Below are 23,786 nucleotides of genomic sequence, written 5' to 3'. Positions count from 1 at the left end.
ATCTTGCTTGCATTCTGGGTTAGGAAATAGCACAGAGAAATTGCAGCAATGTCTTACTGCTTCCTCCTTGCTGTAAGTGGAGTCTTCATTGTTGCTTGCCAGCTGACTGTAATCCAAAAGAGGAAAAAGTACAGGATGAGAGGAGAATCCATGTGAACTAATCATGCACATGTTTTTGGTAGGAAAATACGATCATACTAAACCACACTAAGCCAGTTTTTGTTCCAACTGCCCACATAGCATTTTCCACTCTGCCATGAATGCTTTGTCTATGTGTGCTCATAAAGAGAGCTCTTGTAGTCCATGCAGGAAGCTCAGAGTTTAGAAGTGCTTTGGAACAGAAAAATGCCAAAGAAAATCGTCATTTCAGCCCCCGCTGCACAGAGCCTCGTCAGCACGCTGGGTTTTGTGGGCTTACTGGGAAATACTGTTTCAGCGGATACCAAACTAAGTGTTTCACAAATGAGTAAAAGCTCTCTAGGATTTTCTGGTAAAGGCTTACATTTCAGTGAGGTTTCAACAGGAATGCTTGTCAGGCTTTACTCAGAATTGTAGGACACTCCCAAACTGTACAGGCTTTGCTTAAGGTGCTTTCCGTACAACTTAAGAATTTTGAGACTAGTGTTGACTACTCCTGAGTTAAAAATCCAGTTAAACTTTTCCAGCTTCTGTGTGGGGCTGTGAAGCTCACCACACCCCCTGCCTGCCTTTTTTTCCCTCCATCTGGTTTGTACCCCTCTGTATGTTAGAGAGGAAGTGGGGTAAGAGAACTTCAGTGCCTTGTAGCAGCAAAGGACTGTTTCACCTTCTTCTTGTTCACAGTTCGCTTAAATTATGCTTGTCATGAATTAAAGGAAAGCTTGTACCTTAAAACTCACTCTGAGTCTCTGTGTTCCCTTGTGTTGGAGAGAAAATACTATAGATAATGGAACAGAGATAAAGATTATTTTCTTGAAAATACATCCAGAAATTAAATACGTCCAGAATACATCCAGAAACTTAGGAGTTCTAAAGATCCCCTGTAATTCCTGTCGCATTCTTTTTTTTTGTTTACGTGGTGCTTTTGGGTCAGTGGATGGGAACACCCAAAGGGTCTTTTCCTGGAAAACAAAGAAATAATTAATCTTTCCTATCCTATCCATTTTCTACATCCTTCTTAGTTCTGCTTGACAAAACTTGATAAAGAACAATATGAAAGAGAAACAAGACCAGAAATCCAGCAGGAGATTTTAAGAAGAGCTGCCAAAGACTTGCCTATCTATACGACAACAGCATCAAGAGGTGAGATATAAAGATTATTCTATGCTCCTCAAGTTGCTGTTTATTCATTTGTTGCCATTGAATCAATAATTTATTAAGCACATATTGCAAAAGCCATGATGTTTTGTTCTTTGTTTGTCCTGGTGTTTAATCCCTCTGAGAGAAAGAGCAGGCCTTTTTCTGGGGTTCTCAACATAAAGCCACTACTTGAAATTAAAGAAGAAAAATATCTTCTAGCAGGGGGAGAGATGATAGCAGTTAACTCCAACTGTGGCAATTAAAAATAAACACAGCAAATAAATATAGCTAAGATAGCTTGAAAAAGGGAAAATCAAATGTGTTGTTCAATTTTACAATCGCTTTTATCCTCACTTAAATTTTTTCTTTTTGAGCTGTTTTGATTCAGTGTGAGGAGAAATATACTTAAGATCTTAACAGGCTTTTGCAATTTAAAAACAAATAAGTATTGTTTCATTCCCATCTGCAATTCAGTACAAATGTAGTTATGAACTGTTTCTGGATTTGCTTTTAATATATGTAGGTATTTTATTCCAATTTATAGATGAATGAGCTGTGAAAGCGCTGTCTTATGTATATGTACGTTCTTTAAAAATCTGTAGCTTTTATATGTGCATATATCTTTTTCTCTTTCTTGAAACTAACAACCCTGTAGAGTTTCCAAAAATATAAACTTCTCAGAATAATCATTGCCGAAGTTTACTGTGACTTTTCCAAAGAAAGTCTAAGGACACCTGGCTCTTTTAAACACAGGCCTCCATATAAGAATCCTAGTCTTAAGTTCCTGGAGTGGTCTGGGAAGCTGTTGCTAGCTCTTATCAGTTGTTTAGCTGTACATGTTGGCTTTCCTCCTGCTTACAAACTGCCTGTGCTGGTGTCTTATTTCCATTGAGAAAAACCTGAAGGTCTCTTTAAAAATATCCAGGAAAGATGAGGAAGAACTGACTTACTGAACACTCTGCTAGATCATTGTTTGGTGAAGTGGATGGTGAAAGTCAGTGCAGAAGGCTGACTTGCTGAAAGAATGTAGTTTCACAATGAGATCCCTTAGTACCCTGTGCAGAGGTGAAAAGGGGATCAGTGCCAAAGGATGAAGGACAGGAAGACTTGGGAGTCAAAGAGTAAATGAAAATGGAATCAGTAGAGTAGTAAGAGGTACTTTTGAATACTTTAATATGTTACATTCCTTAAAAAATCAAAACTACATATCATATGAGATTAGGTGTGTGACAATCTGTGAGAACAAGTGTGGCAGGGGAGGGCAGGAAGCTCTTTTAAGATTCAGTTCATGTTAAGGGGGAAAGCTTTCATAAAATGAGATGAATTCTACTGACCTGACCCTTGCACTTAAATACAGCAATCAGATACTGTGATCGATGCCAGCTGATCAAACCTGACCGCTGCCACCACTGTTCTGCCTGTGACGTGTAAGTGTCTGAATCTGGAATTACAGATTTTCTCTTTCCTGCAATCATCTCTTTTGTGTGTTCATGTCTTCAGTGGGTCAGTTCCTTCTGTTGGTGCAATATTATGGTACAGCCCTATTGTCTAAAGTGGCAGAACTTCTTAGGAAAACTGCTTGTAGCTTTGTAAGACAAAGCTTATATTAAAAAATAGATTAATTTAAAAGTGAAAAATCATATGGATTGAAAGTAAAGAAGGGTAGGTCTGAGATACCAGCACCAGATAAAGCTTATTATTGAACTGTTTCATTGTAACTTGTTTCTGTAGCTTTGAAACAGATGTGTTCTGCTAAAAATGTTTATCTCAAAAATTGGCAGTAGAGTCACATGCCTTTAACATTTCAAAAACATCATTGCTATCCCCTGTTTTCATTGTGAATCATCAGAGGAGTCTGCACAGGCACTGAAGGCTGAGGCTATGCATGAGACTTCAATAGGCTGAGCTTGAGGAAATCTCTTTAACTGAAGAACCTAATACACATCTTTTGGCTAAAATCAAATTTGTTAACAAATACAATGAATGTCTCTGTGTCTGAAATGTCCAGTAACTGTGTTTACTTTAAAACTGGATTAAAGTGGCTTGTGAACTATTCAAAATGCCCTTTGTGCTGATCTTTTCCTCCATTAACTAAAAAAAAAAAAAAAAAGACAAGCAGCAAACAAAATGGTGGAAAAAATAACCCTAAGGTAGACTTAGTTGAAGTGAATGCCAGGCTAACACACCTTATCCACACAACCCTGACAGACCCTTTGGATTTGTTTTCTCTGCACACACATAAAACTAGGGTGGCTTAATGAACTGCTACATGGTGTTGCTCAGTAATACTCCTCATGCTAATTCAAGAAACTCTCCTCATAACTCTTCTGAATTTCAATCAGTTCTTTTGGGTAAAAGAACAGCTGCTCTAATATAGAGAATTGGTATGCTTGAGAAGGGCTTGAAAAAGATACAGTAGGGCAAAATACTTGAAAAAAATCAATCAATAAAAAACAACACCCAAAACTGTAGAAGCTAAAGTTATGTGTCTTGGAAAGAAAACTTATTTTTTGTCTTAACTTGCTGGAAATTTTCTCTTTCAGATGTGTATTAAAAATGGACCACCACTGTCCATGGTAAGTTTTTTTTTTTTTTAAATCAGTATAAGAATGATTAATTAGATGCTGCTTCAAAAATGAACTTCTGGAGTAAACCTTGATTTCCACAGAAGTTCTTTAACATATGGGAATAAATGTGTGATGCAGTGTTAAATTTGTAAGCCCAGTAGTCCCAATCATGCAGTTTCTCCTCATATAGAGAAACCTTGACATTAACGAGACCTGTGAGAAAATCCATTTTTTCCTTTTTTTACTCTGTTGGTGTTAGCAGGAGAGGAGATACCACTGCAATGGGAGAGTAATTTCTGGATTTTAGGTGATATGTATGACCCACTCAGACTCTTCTGCAGTTTGTGTTCGCTGGTAGTCAGTAAAAATATTATCTGCTATCACTGTGAAGAGCATTACTACCAGTAGTTGACTTAGAGGTGGTTTTGTAACCCAGCAGCATGCACTGAAGTTGATGGTGAGGTTCCTGTTACTTTCTGTGGTGCCTGCAGTTAGTTTGTAGTGGGAATTGCTTCCTGTATGGACTGTCTGTATTGTAATGCTTTGCCAACTCATGTCCTGTCCTACAGAATCACGGGGGGCAAAATTCATGTGAGAGGCCCAGATCATTCAGCCTGAGAAATTTCTTCAAAATAGTGGCTTAAATTGCTTCTGAAACACTGGTGCTGGAGTGTTTTGGACATACCACTGACATACACATTTTGCTCTGCAATGTATTGTGGGTTTTTTGTTTGTTTTATTTTTTGTTTACCTTAGTAACCTTTTTCTCTTTCCCCTCCTTCTAGGGTGAATAATTGTGTGGGATTTTCTAACTACAAATTCTTCCTCCTGTTTTTAATGTATTCCTTACTGTACTGTTTGTTTGTTGCTGCTACAGTCTTGCAGTACTTCATAAAGTTTTGGACAGTAAGTTCTAAGGCTTTTTTTGGTTTTTGTTCATTTGTTTAATCCTGCATGTGTTATTGAAGGCTGCATCAGCATGTTGTCACTCACCATTTACTCTGTTCTGTGGTTCACTATCATTAATGACATCAATCAAAGTGACTGAAGCAGGAGAACCTTATGAATTTTGATGAAGTAAATGTATTACACTGCCTGGGATGAGTAACTGGGGGAAGGACTTTTGATGAGGATACTGTGCAATTTCTCTGCTCCATCAAAATTGAGTTTTGATGAGCTCAGGTTTTTATGAGACTATGAGATACAGATATGTAGATAAAGGAACAGATCCTATCAAACAATTATGTATATGTATGATTATATATATGTGTGTATATAATAAATACTGACAAATGTGAAATATAAATAACAATTTTGTATCTTCCCAGACTTATCTATGGATAATCTGCTGCCAGCTAAGGCAGATTAATTTGTTGGGAACTATCTGAGCTTTGTTTTGGAGTCCCTACATAGGCATGTTTGAACTTCATATTAGTGGCTTTTATGGTCTGGTATGAGTAGAATGCTAGGATATGTACAGTATGAATGCTATACATCTTCCTTGCAACTGTTATGGGTTGTCAAATGGGTAATACACATACATCCATCTTAGTATGTTTAATAACATTTATGTGAAGGCAACCATCCTTGTATGTCAGTGTTATATTGCACCTATCAGTTTTGCTCCAGTCACATCCAGGCTGAACACAGTGCCTTCTGTAGTTGTTCCCTTTCATCTAGAAAAACTTGTAATGTGCCTTCCTATCTCTAGGCTGAAGTGTTAGTGGCATAATTCCCTTAATCCATTTCCATTAATGAGCATGCGAAAAGTTACTGCAAGTGGAAGGGTCTCAATCACATCTTTGGGTAAATAATACCACATATTTCTTAAATGCTGGCTGCTGTCAGAGTAACTGGGAAAAAGTAGGAATTATCTGCAGCGGTAGATGTTGATATTTGCTTTATTGGAGCAAAAGGTTGCTGCCATGTGAGGGTAAGAGAAGCTTGATCATGTATTCAAAATAGCTGTGCTTTGAGACAGTTGGCATTAGTTAAGATAAACTGTGCAAAGAAGTTTGTGTTCATCTAAACTTGTGGGTCTGATCTGCCAAAGTACTGCATTCCTCTTAACCTGTGAGTTCTGTATAGCAGCCTGTCACTGGAGAGCAAGGAGCCATGTGGGAAATGAGCTGTCAGTACTGTGAGATGAAAGCCATAAATGTGTTTAGCAGTCATAGCTGGGTCTTAAAAGATATTTCAAATTAAATGGTCTGATTCTGCTGTTCAGTCTTGCTTGGCTGTAAAATAGTTAAATTTTCAATCTGTGAACATGCCATTTCCAAACATCTGCCTGGCTGCTTTCCAGTGCTTTGTATGCAATTTCTAAGGAGGCTGTAGATGCGCTCTCACATATTTACCAGTCAGTGCTAGAGCAAAGAAAAGAAAGAAGAATTTGCTTTGCTACATTACTTTATAGTTGTTAGTGCAACAAAAAAGGCCATAGGACAGCTGCCTACAGTGAACAAATATTTAATACCAACATTTGCAGCAGGACTCTTCCAAAGCTCATCGGACACAATGGTGAAGTGGACTCTCAAGCAGAGGAAGTAAACTTAAGAGGGATGATTTTTTTTATTATTGATTCAGTTGTTAAAACTGTTTCCTGCAAGAATGGACTACTTCTGAAATATAACAATAGGCAATGTAATTGTGTACTTGCTTTCAATTCCGGATACTTCCTGTACTGAATCTGGCAATGCCCTGATCTTATCAGCAGAATAGGTCTCTGACTCACTACTCATATTAAGTCACCCACTTCACAAAGCTAAGACACTTCTGAGCTTATAACTGACTTATTAAAGTACATTTCCAGAAAGAGGTGGCAGCTCCATAATCATGTAAGCTTGCAAATTTTTGTATGTCTCTTATACATAAGCTTTTAGGCAAGTGCTCTCTTGGAAGGTTCTCTGTACATCTGTATGCAAACCAAAGCAGAATGCTGCTGACGCATGCTGTCTGTAGATTGCTTCAGTATATTGCTAATCCTCAGCTTTGTCTGCTACAGCATCAGACAGATTGCTGTTTGGACATTTTCTGTCAAGGCTGTCTAGATGCACAGAACCAGTGAATATTTTGAATTGGAAGGGACCCTCAAGGATCATCGAATCCAACTCTTCAGTAAACTGCCCATATGGGAATTAAAAACCCACACGCTTGGTGTTATTAGCACCATGCTCTAAAACTGAGCAAATCAAGGTTGTTGTTTCCTCCCAAAGCTTGACTGCAGGAAATGTTACAATTTACCTTCAGAAGGCAGTGCTTTTTTTTTGCTTCCTCACAGATGTTTTTCAGAGACTGTGCAACGAAGTGCTGGATACATCCAGTGTTGGAAAGAAGTATGGGCTGTTCTTGGGGAATGTAGCCTGGGGGAAGAACTTGTTATGAGGTTGTGGAGGTGTATGTGCTAAGTACACAAATGTAGCAATCCATTGTTTTGCACTGTTGATAATACTTGCGTAGAGACATGCTGCTCCTACGCAGATACTTGGAAACATTGTGAGACGTGCACACCTACCAAATTCTTCTTTTGAAGAAAACCTTTGTATTTCTCACTTGCGTGTGCAAGAGTTTTACACAGTGCATTTCATGCTCTGTGCAGAAGTGCTGAAGAAAGGTCTTGATTCTGTGCATACAATACTGGAACAACTACGCTGGCTGGAAATGTTTACCACAGGCTTGCACCCTGATGCTGATGTTAAAATCTGTTTTGTAGATAAGGGAGTGTTACTGATTTCTTTATTTATACTCATATATTCATGACATTTTTATTTCTACCTCAGAGGTTGTTAAAGATAAAATGCCAGTTTATCCAAATGTCTTTGACACAAACACCAGCACTGGCTGGATGCCCAGTGCTTGATGCCTTGGTTACACAGTGCATGGTGGTGCTTCCCAGCTTATATTTGTGTCCACTCCTATTCTTGCTGCACTGCCACCTCCTTGAAACCATTATGTTTTCCAGTCATTTGCAGTGTCTTTCACTGTCCTCCAGATTAATTTTCAATCCTGAGTATAGCTAAATAAAGGATGTGGTACATGTCCTGGGTGGATAGCACATGCTTCTGCAAAACTTTGGTTGTATTAATAATAGGGGGGTTTAAAAAAAGGAGTGGTTCCACATCATTAGTTAGAACTCATTCCTTCTGCCTATACTAAGGATGTAGACCAGATGTTTTTTTCAACGATTAGGCTAGACCCATCTACTGAAAATGGAGGAACAAATCAAGCTCAGACAGCACTTTTTTGTTTGAGGGGTTTTATGACCTGATACCAATCAAATTACTTTGAGAAAGAGTTTGTAGGGGACTCTTGAATAGTGACTGGCTTCAGCCTATTGTGTGCTAAGTAGTTCAGACTGTGTTGTGCAAATTGCTTCCTTTTGTAAACTCTGCAGCTCTCTCACCTGCAAGTCTCTGCTTCTGTGCTGCTGCTGAGCCTAACGATCTTAAATAACCAATGTCTGAAGTTTCACTCTCTTTTCACATGAGGGGGGCATGTGGACTGCTGCTGGAACACCACTGTGAATAAGCTTGTTAAACACACTCAAAGTCTGCATGCTTCTCTCCGGTAAAGAATTGGCCTTTTTTGAAAGATGCTTCAGTTCTGCAACTGTCATTCAGGAAGTTACAACCAGTGGCTGAAGCTGGGTAGTCAAAAGAGGTAAATGCTCCCTGGGGATCATGCAGATTATTCATGCATAATTCAAAAAATCCTCCAGGTTTTAGAGCTGCTGGTTTAGGAAGATGCAAGTGAAATAAACCTAGATTTTCTGACCCACAGAACACACAAAGACTAAGCTGCTGCTGCTCTTTTAGCAACAGAATAAGCTCCTGAGAATTCCTTGTAGAGAATTATTTTGTTTAAATATGTAATTTTTTAAAAGTCATAGGAATTCAAGTTACGAAATCAGTTGGGCAGCTAGGGAACACTGCAGTGTGCTCTGAGGTAGAAAGAGTTACTATTGCTTCAACATGAAGCTTAGGAATAGGCAGCAACTGGAGTATTTTGCTAGGCTGGATTTCAGTGGGTCACTGCAGGTGGAAGAGGGACTGTTGCACGAATTGTCAGTAAATAAGTAACAAAATGGCCAGTAGGAAGCTGAACTTAAATGGCAATTTAGAGAGCTGCACTCTGCTGTCATTTGCTTACTGTAGAATTATCTGATGGCAGCCAGCACTTTTGAAAATGCTGTGTATATCTGCCTGACTCTAATATAGATGCTTGGGCTCTCCTTAAGCTTTTTGCACATATTAATGGAATTTAAAAGCCATACATCTTATCTGCAACAGATCAGTTAAGTGTTGGCATCTTAGCCAAGATACCACTCTTTAGGTATAAAGTTTGGAGTTTAAAACTAATTTGAACCCAGCTTTCCTGTTTCTTCCTTTGTGTTCTCAAGCACTGGTTCAATTTCAGGTGTTATACTAAAGATACATCCTACAAACTGCTCTGTATTGAAGAAAATTAGGGAGAAGAAGAAAAACTGTACTGATTTGTTATCTGATCTCTTTTAAATGAAGAAAAATGTGCAAAGAATGGCGATTTATTTTTTATGGTTTTGGCTGAAACTATGTTTAATGGTAATGGATATGTTCTGAAGTCAGAAAGTTTTTTAATTAATGAACCATTACTTGATACCTCAGGAGTATTCTGAGCTTTTCAGACCTTTGTGAATGGTTTCGTCATACAGAATATTCACATAACTCTTATTTGTGATGGAAACAATTAGCAAAGAAGGAAATTGGTGTAGTCATGCTGACCAAGCTGAGCAACCACTTGAAAGTGATCCAGTCACAATCTGAATTCCAGTACATCTATGCTTCAGTAGATTTCATGCCTTGGAAGTTAGTAGTGGGCTCTTGCATACTTCTTCATTTTCTTGGAGAACAGGGGCTAAAGCTGCTGATGTGCTTTGGAAATTGGCACATCCAAGAGCACATTTGCACACCAACCATTTTGTTCTTAACAAAGCCTGTGCTGTTTTCAAACACCCTGTCTTAACATAATACTAGTGTTTAATAAATTGTCTTTCTTTGCGCAAAGCTTTGCCGCAGGAAAGCTGCAGAGAATTGTCCAAAGGTAAAATACAGTATTGCTGTCAATATTTAAATGTGGTTCCTACTACAATTTTTCTAGTCCAGTCATTCATGGCAGGTATTCACATCATCACAGAAGGAAGGAGACTAGTAATCTGTTGTCTATAAATATATAAGCTATGTAGAGGGAAATGGATATACCTATGTGCACTTGATCTTAATTGAAATGTGCTTTAGCTTAAAAAAGAAAGTCAGCCATAGATAAATGGGTGTACTGAATGCACTAATGGAAAAAAGTAATGGCAGTAATGCTAAGTAAATAGCTGAGTAAAAATAGCCTCTCTGCTTTCATAATGTTGTTAAAGGTCAACTGCTTGAAAGTGCTGTGATTTTGAGGATATAGAGCTGGAATAGTATTATTACAAATCCCATTGGCCTTTTGAAAGTCTGAAAATAGTTTGGGGTGGAATTGACAATCTGATATGGGTGGGAATTGCTTTCTTTATGGTGGTTATACTGAAATTGTTGTTTTCCACATAGATTTCTGGTGATTCACTTCTACCTGGTCAGACGTGGCAAATTTGTTTTGCTAGGTACATGCTTGTTGTTGCTTAAACATTAGAGGTGATCAAAAATTGAAGATCTATCCCATGTCTTGTTTAGGACTTGTTCATGACAGCCATTTACCTTTTATGTTCATTATAACAGCTGAGAATTAGATACATTATTACTACCTTGTGGCAGGAATTGCACTTTTTTCCCCTTCAGAGGAAGTGGCTTTGGACATATTTTCCCCATGTCTCTTTGTCTGTGGCTGCACAGTTAAGATTTTCTGGTATAGAAAATGTTTTGCCTTGCCCCCTACTATGCATTTGAAAAGCATGGATGAACAAGTGCACTCACAGTACTAAACTGGGGGAAGGGGTACCCATGAGATTTAAATGCTGTCCTTATCCAGTTTAACATGACGTGAAAGGAAAAGCTGCTGCTTTTCTTTCTTGGTGAAAACTGAGGTGAAAGACCTGTAGCAGTCTGGGTGTGGCAGGAAATGTTCAGCAACAATAGTGCCTTAGTTGCTGGGAAGTGTTAACATATTAATCTCTTTCTCTCTTTCTCCCCAGAATGAATTGCCAGATACCCATGCAAAGTTCCACGTACTGTTCCTTTTCTTTGTGGCAGCCATGTTCTTCATCAGCATACTGTCACTCTTCAGCTACCACTGCTGGCTAGTTGGCAAAAACAGATCAACTATAGGTCAGTCCACTGGGATATGAAACTTTTCATGGTCCAGAAAAATGGCAATTCAATGAGAGTGTGAGGCCTACGTGATATGTCATCACATATATCAATATTGATTTTTTCAGTATTGTGCAATAAAAAGCATATTTAGTGGAAGTAATTAAAGGTGAAACAAAAGGGAAGGTGAAGCCTGTGGGGGATCCTCTGCTGGAGCCAAGCATTCAGATTCATGATGACTGTTCATTTCTTTTGTTTGTATTTTTGAGACCTCTGTGGCACCATGCATTTTTGTTGTGAATTTAAAGTGTGATGTGACCCAATTGCTACTCATCACTCTGTTGCTCTGATACTTAGAGTAGCTGGGTATCCCCTACCAAGTCAGAGGCTCTGCTGTACATGAACATGTACTACATTTTGAACTAGATGCAAACAAATATTCTTAAATCCTGTCAAAAAAACCTAACATTATTATTAGGAAGTGGCTTGTAAGAGTGTGATAAAAGTGAAAACACTGATGCACATTTCCTAGATAATAAGAGATTCCCATATTTTTATGCCTAAACATTTTAAATTGATCTTGCATTGATCAGCATAAACAAGCTATGTGCATTTAATTAAAGTATTTGAAGTTCTTGCTAGGAAACACTTGTGAGTGGTTTTTGCAGTGTGTAGGGGGACAGAGACTGATGAGTATTTCTACAACTGAGTAAGTCAAAATCTTATATCTTTCATTGGAATTAAAATTTCTAACCTCAAAAATAAGTGGGTTGATTAAAAGTAAAATAATTTTTGGCTAGAATTTTTTCATTAGAATTTTTTGATTGGTTGATAGGAGTGTTATTTGAATTATTTTTCTTTGACATATCTTACAGGTAAGGAATATTCACAGTTTCTTTTTAGCTTTGAAGAAAACTTCAACATTTTCCTTACCCAAAAGTCAGTGGTCATAATTGGCCACACAGTTCTTTATCTGCCTTCTGGATCATGATCTTAAAAGACAAGATATTGGTATGGAGGGGGAGCAATGATTCCTCTCAGTTCTTGGTCAAGGGCATAACTGGACTGAGTACAAAAATGGTGCTGGCTTGCTATAGTTCATGGTGTGTCTGTTTCTAATGTAATAGATGTCATCTTCCGCTGATAGCACGGGATGCTCTTAATTCAGCTTCCTAATTTGGCAGATGTGGAAAAACCTCTTTTGTATGGGCTTAGGTCCAGCAGTGCTTATGGTAAATTACTCCTGAATGGGAAAGTTGTCTGCTCAAAGAAGGCTGAAGAGAGAGCAAGTCACCAAGGAATAAGGGATGTATGTGAATATCTTTGGCATGCTGATGGTACTTAGCTTTATCTCAGACTTTGTTAAATGTAAAGGGAGAAAGTTGACAAGGTGACTGTCCTACTGTCCTCCTTACCTGATTTTCTCATTTTTCACTAACTCTGTGATATTTTTTCCCTCTGATTCCTTGAGATTTTTTAAATTCCCCCCCCCCCATAACATATACATCAAGATCACCTCACCTTGCCCAAAACTGGCTCCACAGCAGAGAAGTTTGGGTTTCTTCATGCTCCCTGACTCCTTAGTGGTTAAAAGAATTGTATGTTTTTATTTTACAGAAACGTTCCGTGCACCCACATTTCGAAATGGTCCTGATAAAAATGGCTTTTCTCTTGGATGCAGCAAAAATCTAAGGGAGGTTTTTGGAGATGAAAAGAAGTATTGGTTACTTCCTATCTTTACCAGGTATTCAGTCTGAACAGTAATGAATTAGGGAATTAATTGATTCCATGACTTCCACTTTGGTCTCCTTTTCTACTAAAAAATAAAGCACGGCTGAAAAGCCAACTTGTATATCCAGTACAATAAATACTGGTGCAGGGAAAATGTGCAAGAGAAAACGATCAAACTCCACACAGGATTTTCATTCAAAGACAGAGCTTGTTGACAAGAGCCTTTTAAATGCAGAAGTTTGAAAAGCTTTGAGAAGCATATTGCAAAAATTGTACACCTTTTGGTGGTAGTCTCAGTGATTACAGAGCAGAAATCTGCAACTCAGACGAGCTCAAACAGCTGCATCCTAACAACATCAGCTTAAGAACACCCTCTCTTGGCCCTGAAAAAGCTTGACAGCTTTCCTTTTGCTGTAGATGACACTTTAGGATTCAAAAGCTGTCTAAGAAATTGCATGTAAATAAGAAACAGGAGTGGAAAAATCTGATATGATTAAAAATGCTGGAATTAAAATGTCAGCTGAGCCAGCATTAGGGAGTTGCAGACAAGCCTTATGAAGCAAGGCTGATGTGCTGTACACTCCAACCACTACCAGATTTCAGCAGAATGGTGTAGGAACTGTGTTTCAATACTGCTCTTGGGGGTCTGTGTATCAGATAAAAATGTTGCTGAACCTGTTTGTGAAGCTGAGGCCTTGGTATCAAACTGCAGAGGTTATACCAGCAGCTTAGGTTGACTCAGCTGTTTGCTCAACTACTGATTTAAAGACGGAAGCTCCACGGTAGATGGCTCGATGTGTTTTGCTACCACATTTTATCCTGATAAACTTTAAAAGAAGGCTTAGGTAATTTCAAAATTATGAGTGAAGGGGAAAGCATGGCCACCAGAATGTTATTTATTATACAGCTTTTGAGGCTGTAAATACCAGAGAGTCTTGCCATGTGTGCATGCTGGTTTGGGGGAAGAGTAGGGCTACAGTCTCCTGAAATACATCTGTGTTTCTGAAATCCACACACTTGTGCTTGTGCACAGCAATCCATATTCAGTGATAGAGTGGGAATCAATTGAGCTCCAAGATTTAATTAACTGATCTTCTAATTTAGTGGTAGAACTGCCTTGCTCAAGTCTGGAGTTCATCACTGTGCTCAGCTAATTGATTTGACCCTGTAGCCTTTGCCTCTTCCTTTGGTCCTTGTTCAGTTCACTTAAGTCAGCTACCAACAGTGATTTGAGTCTTGTTTCTCGTTTAGTTTGGGAGATGGATGTACTTTCCCAACTCGTTTGGTGATTATGGATCCAGAACAACTTGCAGTCTCAAGCCAAAATGAACCTGCCAAAAGGTAGCTATAGCACTTAAATACTGATTTTGTACTGTTTCATACTTATCTAGAGAAAAAAATTGTTTCAAAGTTAGTTTTTGAATTCTTTATGCTTCTTGTCACTTCAGAGTAAGTTTGTAAGTCTTCAGCGAAGATTAAGACTGAAAACTTGACTATGTCTTGGTTTGTTGTAACATAAGGCTCTAAGGAAGAAGTAATAAAGAAAGTAAGGGAGCTTACTGGCTCTTAGCAACAATCAAAAAAGTCCTTGGGAAGACTGAATAATTGTCCATGGGAAAAAAAATGTTTACTTGCTTGGTTTGGGTTTTTTTTTCTGAAAGACAAGGTATTATTTGTATTTCATCTCCTCAGCAAAATGCTGAGACATTTTGCAAGAGAAGTAGATCTCTCATGCTGTGATTTTTAGCTCATTACTTTTTATCCCTCTCAAATTTGCATGTTTTGTATCTTCAATGTATTTTCAAAGTGACAAGAGTCTCTATGTGCAGTTTCTGTTTACATTTGCCACCTCAGAAGTCTTCTGCATAGTTTAATGAATTTGTAAGCTGAAGGTTGTTGCCAACAGCAGTAACCTGAGTTACCAGACATTAGAGGATTCAAAGGCAATACAGAGAAGTTACTTCCAGTGCAACATAACCTGTGGAATTTACACAAGAACAGGACCCTTGTGCAAACAGCAAAGTATCCTTTTACATTCAGAAGATTGTTCAGAAGAAGGCCCTGGCATTTGCATGGGATAAGATAGCATTTGGCTGCTCTTCCAGATGGAACTGCATAGTTTTTCTTTTTAGCTGTGTGGCAGTGTTATTGTCAGGGTGTCATTTCTTGTGTCTCAATTGGGTTTTTTCCATTAGAAGTGAGTGGCCTGTGTCAGGTAGGGGTTTATTTTAGACTGATGACTGGAACAAGCCTGCAGAGGAATTAGGGCTGGGGGCAGGCATTTCCAGTTGGCACTCTAGGGGTGTTTTTTATTAACTTTGCTTTTAAATAACTTCACTATTCTAGAAATGTCTGAAGCAGCTACTGGTCTTACAGAATTCCTGTTGACTTTGCTTACTTTTCAGCTCTGTAACCACTCGACCACTCAGTGAATCACAAAACCGGTTGCTATCTGGTGATTGTCAGTGGGTGGAAACTGGCCCTGAAGAGGAAAATGTGAAATCAGGTAGTGGTTTTGTTTGTGGTTCACTTTTCCTTTTTTTTTTTTTTTTTTTTTTAATTTTTGACACCTAGAAAGTCCTTAGGAATTGGCTGGAGTGATATAGAAGAAAATGTGTTCCATGGAATAGAGTCAGGATGTTTAGAATTAAGGCTAACTTGCATCTCATGTTCTGCTCCAAAATTAATTGTGTTACGGTAGTGGATGGTATATGGATAAATAATTACACTTTTGCACTTCAGTTCTGAGGTTTGGGATCTTTAATGTTTGGTAAGGGGGAGAAAAATATTTTTGTAAAAGCAGGTACAACATGGTCAATGTGCTTTCTGGTTTGAAATCTTTGCTATTTGTTATGCAGATCTGCAAAAACACATAATTGAGATTCTCTCACATTCTAGGTGCAAAAAAGCATATTATAGTTTCATTGGAAAGTTGATCTCAGCTAATTACTAACCAACCATCTCAATGAGAAACAGGTAAGACTAACATAATTGATTGCTATTTCTGTACATGTATGAATAAAATTGGCATCTCAAAATCAAAAATCAACTAGTCACGGAATGCAGAGGAGTCCTCTGATGTTGGATGGGTAATAACAAAGTATAAACAAAATTCAGAGTGGCTGTTGAGAAGACAAGAATGGCAGTAATGCTGTAGTGCAGGAAACATGGGTTGGCTAGGCCTGGGATGAGTCAGACTAATCCTGTAATTTAGATTAAAGTGGGTAGTGCTGGATTTGTTACCTGACCAGGGAAAAGAATCTGATGCTAAATGCAATTCTGAGATGAAACGCTGTCTTGAGGAAGAGCTCCTTAAATGTCTTTTTCTTAGTCATATATTGGTGGGCCATGTTCTGCTCTTTAGGAAGCTGCATGTGCCTGAGGAAGGAAGATCAGTGAGTGAGTACAGGTCTCTGCATACAGACTGCTCTGTCACATTTGGAATTGACAGTGATCTTCTGGAATGTTTCTTGCATTAAAGTGCCCTGTGTGCACTTTGCATATAGGAAATACAGCACCTTCTGGTGCATATATGAAAGTTCTTTTGATGTATTTCCAATGACTAAGTTAGACTTCATTTATGTTGGCTTTCTACTGTGGTGAGCTTATAAGTTACCATTAAGTTTTTCTGTCTAGAAGACAAACAAATCTTATTTGGTGGACTAACAGCTGTAAAAGCTGTAGCTGAGTCATTACTGCCTCTTTTTTTTTCTTTTTTTTTTTCTTTTTTTTTTTTTCTTTTTTTTTCTTTTTTTCTTTTTTTGGTTGTTGTGGTTTTTGTGGTGAGGGTGATGTTTTTGCAAGTAATTCACATTTTTATCAGAAATAAAACACTACATTTGAATTTGGTAAGCTCAGTAATTTTAGGATTACTTTTGTTTCCTTTCCTTTTATTTTTTTAAGGAGCCTTCTGACCTAAAATTATAGTTTTGGGAGGGAGTTGGTTTGTTTTTAAGGAAAAAAAAAATCTTTCTAAAAGGCCTTTGTGGGTGATGGTGTGATGCTTGGCCTCATGTTGATCAGAGTGCTCAGTGTAAACTCATACAAAACCAAGATTAGACTAGTTAGTTACAACTTCTGAAAAACCTACTCAACCATGAGAACTCACCAATGGTAAGTTTCCCCTTTCCAACTTTTCCTAATGTTATATAAATGTGCTAAAGAATATCCCAAGCAAGGAGTTTCCTTCAGCCTCCAGCTATATAAAACCTAATCTGATCTAAATAGGTCACGAAGGCTTTTCTGTTCTTCATGGAGCAGAATAGAAGTTTCTGAGAGCAGCTCATCCCAGCAGCCTTTGATAGGGTATTACAGAAAGGTCCTAATCTTTCTTTCCACTGACCTAGAGAGGGAGCATAGGTGACTGTTTTATGCTAGACAATTAATTGGTAATAGCTTGAGATTAATTTCTTTTCTATCCTCCCTCTCTTCCTAAAATGAGGCCAGATTAATAAAGGAAGAATTTTTGCTTTGTGTTATATTTGCCCAAACTACACTAGTTTTAAAAATTGTATAAATAAAAGTGCATAATTGCACCCAATGCAAAAGCATTTGGGTGTGTGTTACCTTAAATTAACTCAGTAACACAATGTTTGAACCATTCTTAGTTCAGTGGGATTTGATCACAGTTTAGGCCAAGATGGTTCATTCCAGTCCTGCATTTCTAAGCAACTACACAGTAGCTGTGAGATCCAGGATCTGTTCAATGCACTTCCATAAATCCCTGTAACAAGCCAATAGTTGTATTTTGGAATTTTGGGCCCATAACACACAGGAGAAGCAAAGTCATGGCTGATTCTGGTGTACAGAGCTTGATTTGCAGAAGAAGGCCAGTCCCCCAGCTTCACCTCGGCAAATACCATTTGTGTCCCCACATCTATCAATTTAATTCAAAAATTGAATTGCCAGTCAGGGATCCAGAATACTTTAGATGCAGATCAGTGGTGATGGATTGATGTTCTTAGCACTGATAAACTTCCAAAACATAAGAAGCATGAAATAAAAACCCACACCCTCCCAGAAGGCTATTTCTGAGCTACAGTTGCTTTAACTACTTACCTTAATCAGAAGTCTGTAAATCATATTACCCAGGTGCATTTGTGTAATGCACTATGATTTGTTTGTTCAAAGCTAATTGGATAATTCTATTAATTACCTTTTTTTGTTTCACTAGGTTTCTGCAACCCATTTTGAGCTTGAATATTACTTAATTTTGTTTGGAAGAAGTTGAGCAGGAAAAAACGGAACATGAACATTTTAGGAAGAGACAAGAAATTCAAGTTTCTGCACAGTACAATGGATTCTTGTAAGCACTATTGCAGAGCAGGGAAGTTAAGACAGATGCCTTAAGATTCTTAATGTGCATTTATGCAACACTGAATTATATACTGCTACCAAAGGGCCAGATCCAGAAGTGCCCTGCTTGGATGCACAAGGTCCAGAGTGGGAACTATGCATTTCTTTTATGCTGCAGTGGTGGGGGTAGATTGCAGAGACTCTTACCTCCTCACGGGCAAACTTCATACCTTAGGCACTGCAGAAGTCACTTCCATAGCAGGTCTCCAGAGTACAGAAGGAAAGAAAAAAGGAAAAGGAAGAAAAAAAAAAGCCTAGAGCATGATCAGCAAGTCTGAAGTGGGAGTATACATAGTTCAGATGCCAGATGTTGGGGAAGGGACTGGATGATGTCTTCTCCTCTCTTCCTATTAACCAGTCTACCCCATGATCACAGCTCTCCAAGTCTTTTGGGACTGAGGTTTCCTTCTACTAGCTGTGCTTTGGAGCTAGGCAATGCCAACAACATAAAAGCCTTTAACTTGGGTGTTGCTTTTTTGCTATAGGATTGAGCTTCCTCATCATTTTAACTTGATTTAGTTAACTATACCAAGGACAGAGCTCAAAGAAGAAAACTTGGGTTTTAGTTGAAAAAAAGATGGATTATTACTTTCCAACAATTGTCAGTCAGCATACAAGGAAAAGACAGTCAAAAAGGAATTAACAGTTCTTACATTTTCTGTTACTGTTTGCTGTGTTCTGTGTAAGGCAGCAACAAAACGGTCAAGTACCCCTGAGAAAAATCATATTGCAGTTGTGTGTTTCTAGAGACAGAACCAGCAGAGTACTGCTTTTTCCATGGGACTCTTGATGGTTTATAAATACTGTTTTATACTTTTGTTTTATCTTTTTAATAAAGGCACAAGGTTTTATTGGTTCTAAAGTACAAATATCAGGTACTTAAGATTAGTGTTAGATCATAGATCTGTGTTAGCACACTGAAAAATTGCATCCTTTAGTCTCCCACTTTCAAGTCCAGTTTAAGTGATGCTGAAATTGCTAAAGACTGATGGCTTTGTGTAGCAATGTACCTGCTTACAAAAGGCAAAATGTGTTTCCTGTGTGAGGAATCAAGTCCATCCCATTCTTGGCTCAAGACCTACAGCAAACAACATGGGGGGTTTTTTTTCCTCACTTCTCTACAGAGAAGACTGCTAACTCATCTTTCGGTGGTATTGGAATTTTGCACCTGGAAAAATATTATTTTTCTGTTTGTAAGATTTCTGATGTTCAGCTGCTGCTGATTACAAAGAGACATGAGCCCTTTTGATACAGACTGAAGGTAGTAGTCAAATTGATGATCTAGTCCAAAAGAACCTGTTTGGTTTGTCTCCCAGACTGATTGCTACTTGAGTTAAATATGTTAATGATGGAAATACTAAGGTATCAAGTATACTGTAAGGTTTAAAATAAGTATTTTTTGTCTTTGGATGTAATAAATTTTTCTTAAAAATTAATCTTCTGGAACAAGAACTCTTTGAGAACTTATGATTTCACTGTTGGATATTCTTGAGACAGAAACAATGGTCCAAAGTTGCATGTTTTATAAAAGTTGCAGAATGTTTCTTCAAACTTTGTACAAGAAATTTTGCATTTGCTAATTCCAAAACTTACAAAAGCATTTGCTACACATTGATCTGAAAGGTTTTGCTTTTTCTTCTCAAATGTTAAGTGAGAAGTGCCCATGTTAACATAAGCTCTCAGCAGTATCGCACCAGCAAAATTTCTTGGGGAAGATAACAGAGAAGGAAGACTGCATATTCAAATGGCTTGTTCTGAACACCAAAATTCGCAGCCCCAAACACTGGTGGAACTGCCATGGAGGGCCTGGGATTTCATCTGGCTTTTACTGCATCCATGTATTATAGCTGAAATAATACATCCATGCACAGGCATCATCTAGCAGAAGTATAAGCAAAATGTATGTCAGAATCCTAAGTATCACTGAACTCAGCAATATGGTCTTTGCTGCCCCCACCTGCTCCCCAAAGTGCTTCATATTGCCCCTGCCATGAATGTATGTGTCTGTAGGCCAACATAGGAGAACTTGTTTGATTTCTTTAGTCGGGATAGTGAATCTACAGGAAAAACTGCAAGTAAACAGACTGTGCTATCTCCATGTGCATTTTCTAGCAAGTGCTGCTCTTCTGAAACCACTTCTTTGTATATCTGGACATTTTTGTGGCTTTTCATGAAGAACTGACAATTCTAAGTATTTATGCAGATCACAGGAATATTTTGTCCCAGATTTTTCTTCATATTTGAGGTAAGAAAAGGAGAGCAGTGGGTTTAGGATAATCCTGAGGCCAGAGTTACTGTTGGTATAAAAGCAGGTATTACTGAAAGTCACTTTCACAAATACAAAGTGTAGTAAAATGATTGAATGATGATTCTCCCGCATTCACCACTCCCAACTCCTTTTGGTTTTTTTGCCTGGGGAACTGGGGACTAAGAGAAACCCCAGACTGATTTAAAGGAATTAAGTTCTCTAAGGGAATTGTACTGCTGAACCCTAAGGGCATGCCAGCCAGTGGGATGGAGGGGTTAGGTTTTCCTGGCAGGCCTGGCCTTTGGGGGAGGTATCATGGCTAAGGCAGCCAGGATGACATCCTCTGCCTTTGGATTCTGTCCTGAGTGCTCCCTAGGCTGGGCTGTGCTGTGCCAGAAGTCCATGAGGGAGCAGGGTGATTCTTTGGCTGCTGGGCTGCAAGCAGCCATACGTGTGTCCCTGCTAGCAGAGGCAGGGGCTGCAGGAAGGGGGTTCTTTTGGCCCATGGTCAGGAGATCAGAAGGGGGATGGATCCTGAGAAAACAACTGTTTAGGGTGTTGGGCTGTATTGTAAATGTAGGTTTTGTGCTTCAGCCTACTCTGTATCAGGGAGTCTTGAAAATACCTAGGTTGTCATTAAAAATAGCAGCCCTTAAGCTTTTAGATCCATTAAAGTAATGACTACTACAAGCAATACATAGTAGTTATTGTAGGTTACATTGGTTGTGATTAGAAACTGCTTTCTTGTTTCTTTCTGCTTTTCTCTTAAAATTTACATACACTCAAAAATTTTTTTAAATGTCTTTAAATTTACAGTGTGAAAACAGAAGCCTGATGCAGGGGAGGATTTCATTTTTCTGAAATGTCTTGAAAAAACCTGTCCCTGTGAATATGAGGCAGAAAAATCCACAAATAGAAATTACTTAAAACTACACAATACTGGTTTTTTTTCTGACTGTTATTTACTCACAGAGTGTGCAACACACACATCATTGCTGTGCCTACCAAAGGCGTATTATGGGAGGAAGGCAGGAAGAGGAGTATTAATTGATTTGACATTAATTGACTTCCTACAGTATTGAGACTGTATTGATACAAGTCAGATGTGATTAAAAACATCCATTTTAAATAATCTGAGGGTTACTTTAGAGGAAGCTTGGGTACTTCTATTTTTAGTGATTTAAGTAGAAATCATGGTAATATTTTTGTTAAAGCTGCCTCTTGAGTGTGGAATTTGCAAGTACCAAGCTACTCTTGGTATGCTGATCTTACAAACTGGTCCTGTTCTCCAGAGTGCTGAATACTCACAGTTTTCAGGTACTGTTTCTTTCCTTTGGTCTTGTGTGGTTCTTCTTTATTAATTATAAATCATTTTTTTGGGTTGGGACGAATTTCAATACCACTGAGGATGCACACAAAGACTTCATGATCTAACTGGAGTATGGTCCAGTTGTAGCTAAGCAGAGCCCCAAGAGGAGGAAAACTGCAGTGTTTGCAGCAGTATTAATGTCTGGCAGATTTACCAAGATGTGCTGGCTCCGACACAGATTGACCAAATCTGCCTGGATCTGGAGCACCAACTGACCAGATTTTTATTTAAAAATTAAATAACGACAAAACCACGACAGCTTTGAGTTTCATAGTGTATGTTCTCCAAGGACACCCTCTAAAATTGTCTCTGACTGAGGGATTTGGGTGTGCATTTAGAGAGGCTCCAAAGAGCAGTTACTTTTAGCTCACAAACATGTATTTTCACAGTACCTAAAAAACAGCAATGTGTGCAGCTTCAGGGGCTCTTCTATCCCTAAGTGGCACCAAAGAGAGCAGCTGCACATGAAGGGATTTAGTACTGAACACATTTGTTACACTCATTCCTATCAATTTATTTTGTATATAGAGCTTTTTATACACATTTTTCTTAATTATGTAACTTGTGAAACGTCATGAAGCTACAAGTAGTTTGTTTTAATGCCGATTAAAACTGGTGTTTGGCCATTTGTTTTCTGAAGCCATTACTTGAATTTGTTTCCATGAGGTAGTGAAGTCTGATAATGTTTACAGGATCACTTGCTTTGGTTTTGGGAGCTTTCCCCATCTTTCTTCCTACCCCCTGTCCTAAGAAACAGAGAGCTCATGCTCAGCAGTCAAGCAGATGTGTCAGAGATGAAGAATTTGTATTACTTTGTCACCAAAGCATTGGGAGTGACATTCTGATTCCCTCCCCTTTACACTGCTTAGCTGACACCTTAAAGACGCTTAGCATGGTCCTCTGTGATTCCTCCTGTCCCTTATCCTGTTATCAGCTTTATTGTGGGAAACTTAAATCTTCCTGAATGATGATTTACAATCATGAAGCTATCCCAGAGAGAGGCGGCATTCCTCCTGTTAAGTCTGTTCCATTTTTAACTTAGATGAATGAAACATCCCTCTTATCTCTGCATTCTTTTTGTATTTGTCAGCAAGGGTCATCAACATTTGCACTAATCACAATGTCCCAGCTATTCTGCTTCCACAAAGTTATTTTTAATTGTGCTGCCTAAACTTGGAATGAGCTGTATTTAAGTTTGGGATGAAGTGTAAAAGATACCTGTAACAATGATGCACTTATTGTATTTTTTTGTATGTTACAGATAGGACTCATCCTATGCACAGAGAAAACGTTGCCATTTATAGTTTAATACTTGAAGTAACTTTTTGAAACGGGCTTTTATAAATGAATAAATACAAAATCACATTGCTTTGCCTGGAAGTTCCTTCATGTTTTAATTGTATTTGCAATTTCCCCATATGTATACTTTTCCATAAAGTTCTCTTAAGCCATTTATAACCAATGGAAGTGCATTCAAGATTTTGTACATCAGTGTTCAGATATGTTCATACTTCTCTGAAGTATAATTCATGTTTAATAAAAAAGTACCATTTTAAGCCTCTTTTCCAAAGTGATATGAATGGACTTGGCACTTGAATTCATCAGTGAATGCAACATCAACTTAATAAAAGTATGTGAAAGAATCTGAAAATTGCTCAGCTGTAGCATCTGTGTTATTAGATCACTGAGAGAAACTGCCTACCGGGGCAACACTGCACCGTTGCTCTGGCTTTTACACTCCAGCTGTAACAAACCTAAGATTACACTCACTCTTGACACATCTTCCAGGTCACTGGGTCTTGTGGGGAAATAAAAAGCCTGACTTGTGGCTAAATCTTATTCCCCCACTTCTAAGCCTGACTTAGAAGTCAACTGCTCAAACAGGAATCAGCCACGTTCCTTTTAGATCAGGAATAATCTGTGTAAGAGAGCTGTAACACCCAAGCTGACACTGACATGACAATGAC

General features: G+C 38.4%; 1 protein-coding gene across 2 annotated transcripts in view; it reads left to right on the top strand.

The window, feature by feature from the left end:
* Window positions 1–23,470, top strand: part of ZDHHC20 (zinc finger DHHC-type palmitoyltransferase 20) — a 49,125-nt gene extending 25,655 nt beyond the window's left edge. Inside the window, exons 4-13 of one of the 2 annotated variants that reach the window (XM_063149025.1) lie at window positions 1,161–1,281; window positions 2,636–2,705; window positions 3,822–3,854; window positions 4,631–4,751; window positions 11,002–11,134; window positions 12,734–12,860; window positions 14,099–14,188; window positions 15,253–15,353; window positions 15,746–15,823; window positions 18,021–23,470. In XM_063149025.1, the coding sequence (XP_063005095.1) occupies window positions 1,161–1,281; window positions 2,636–2,705; window positions 3,822–3,854; window positions 4,631–4,751; window positions 11,002–11,134; window positions 12,734–12,860; window positions 14,099–14,188; window positions 15,253–15,353; window positions 15,746–15,783 (834 nt within the window). In that variant the 3' untranslated portion in view covers window positions 15,784–15,823; window positions 18,021–23,470. The remainder of the gene's footprint in view (window positions 1–1,160; window positions 1,282–2,635; window positions 2,706–3,821; window positions 3,855–4,630; window positions 4,752–11,001; window positions 11,135–12,733; window positions 12,861–14,098; window positions 14,189–15,252; window positions 15,354–15,745; window positions 15,824–18,020) is intronic. The other variant, XM_063149026.1, reaches the window with a different exon arrangement.
* Window positions 23,471–23,786: the final 316 nt, after the last annotated feature.

Source organism: Melospiza melodia, chromosome 2 (genome assembly GCF_035770615.1).
Source record: "Melospiza melodia melodia isolate bMelMel2 chromosome 2, bMelMel2.pri, whole genome shotgun sequence".
Classification (NCBI taxonomy): domain Eukaryota; kingdom Metazoa; phylum Chordata; class Aves; order Passeriformes; family Passerellidae; genus Melospiza; species Melospiza melodia.
This window is presented reverse-complemented; position numbering and strand designations above follow the sequence as displayed.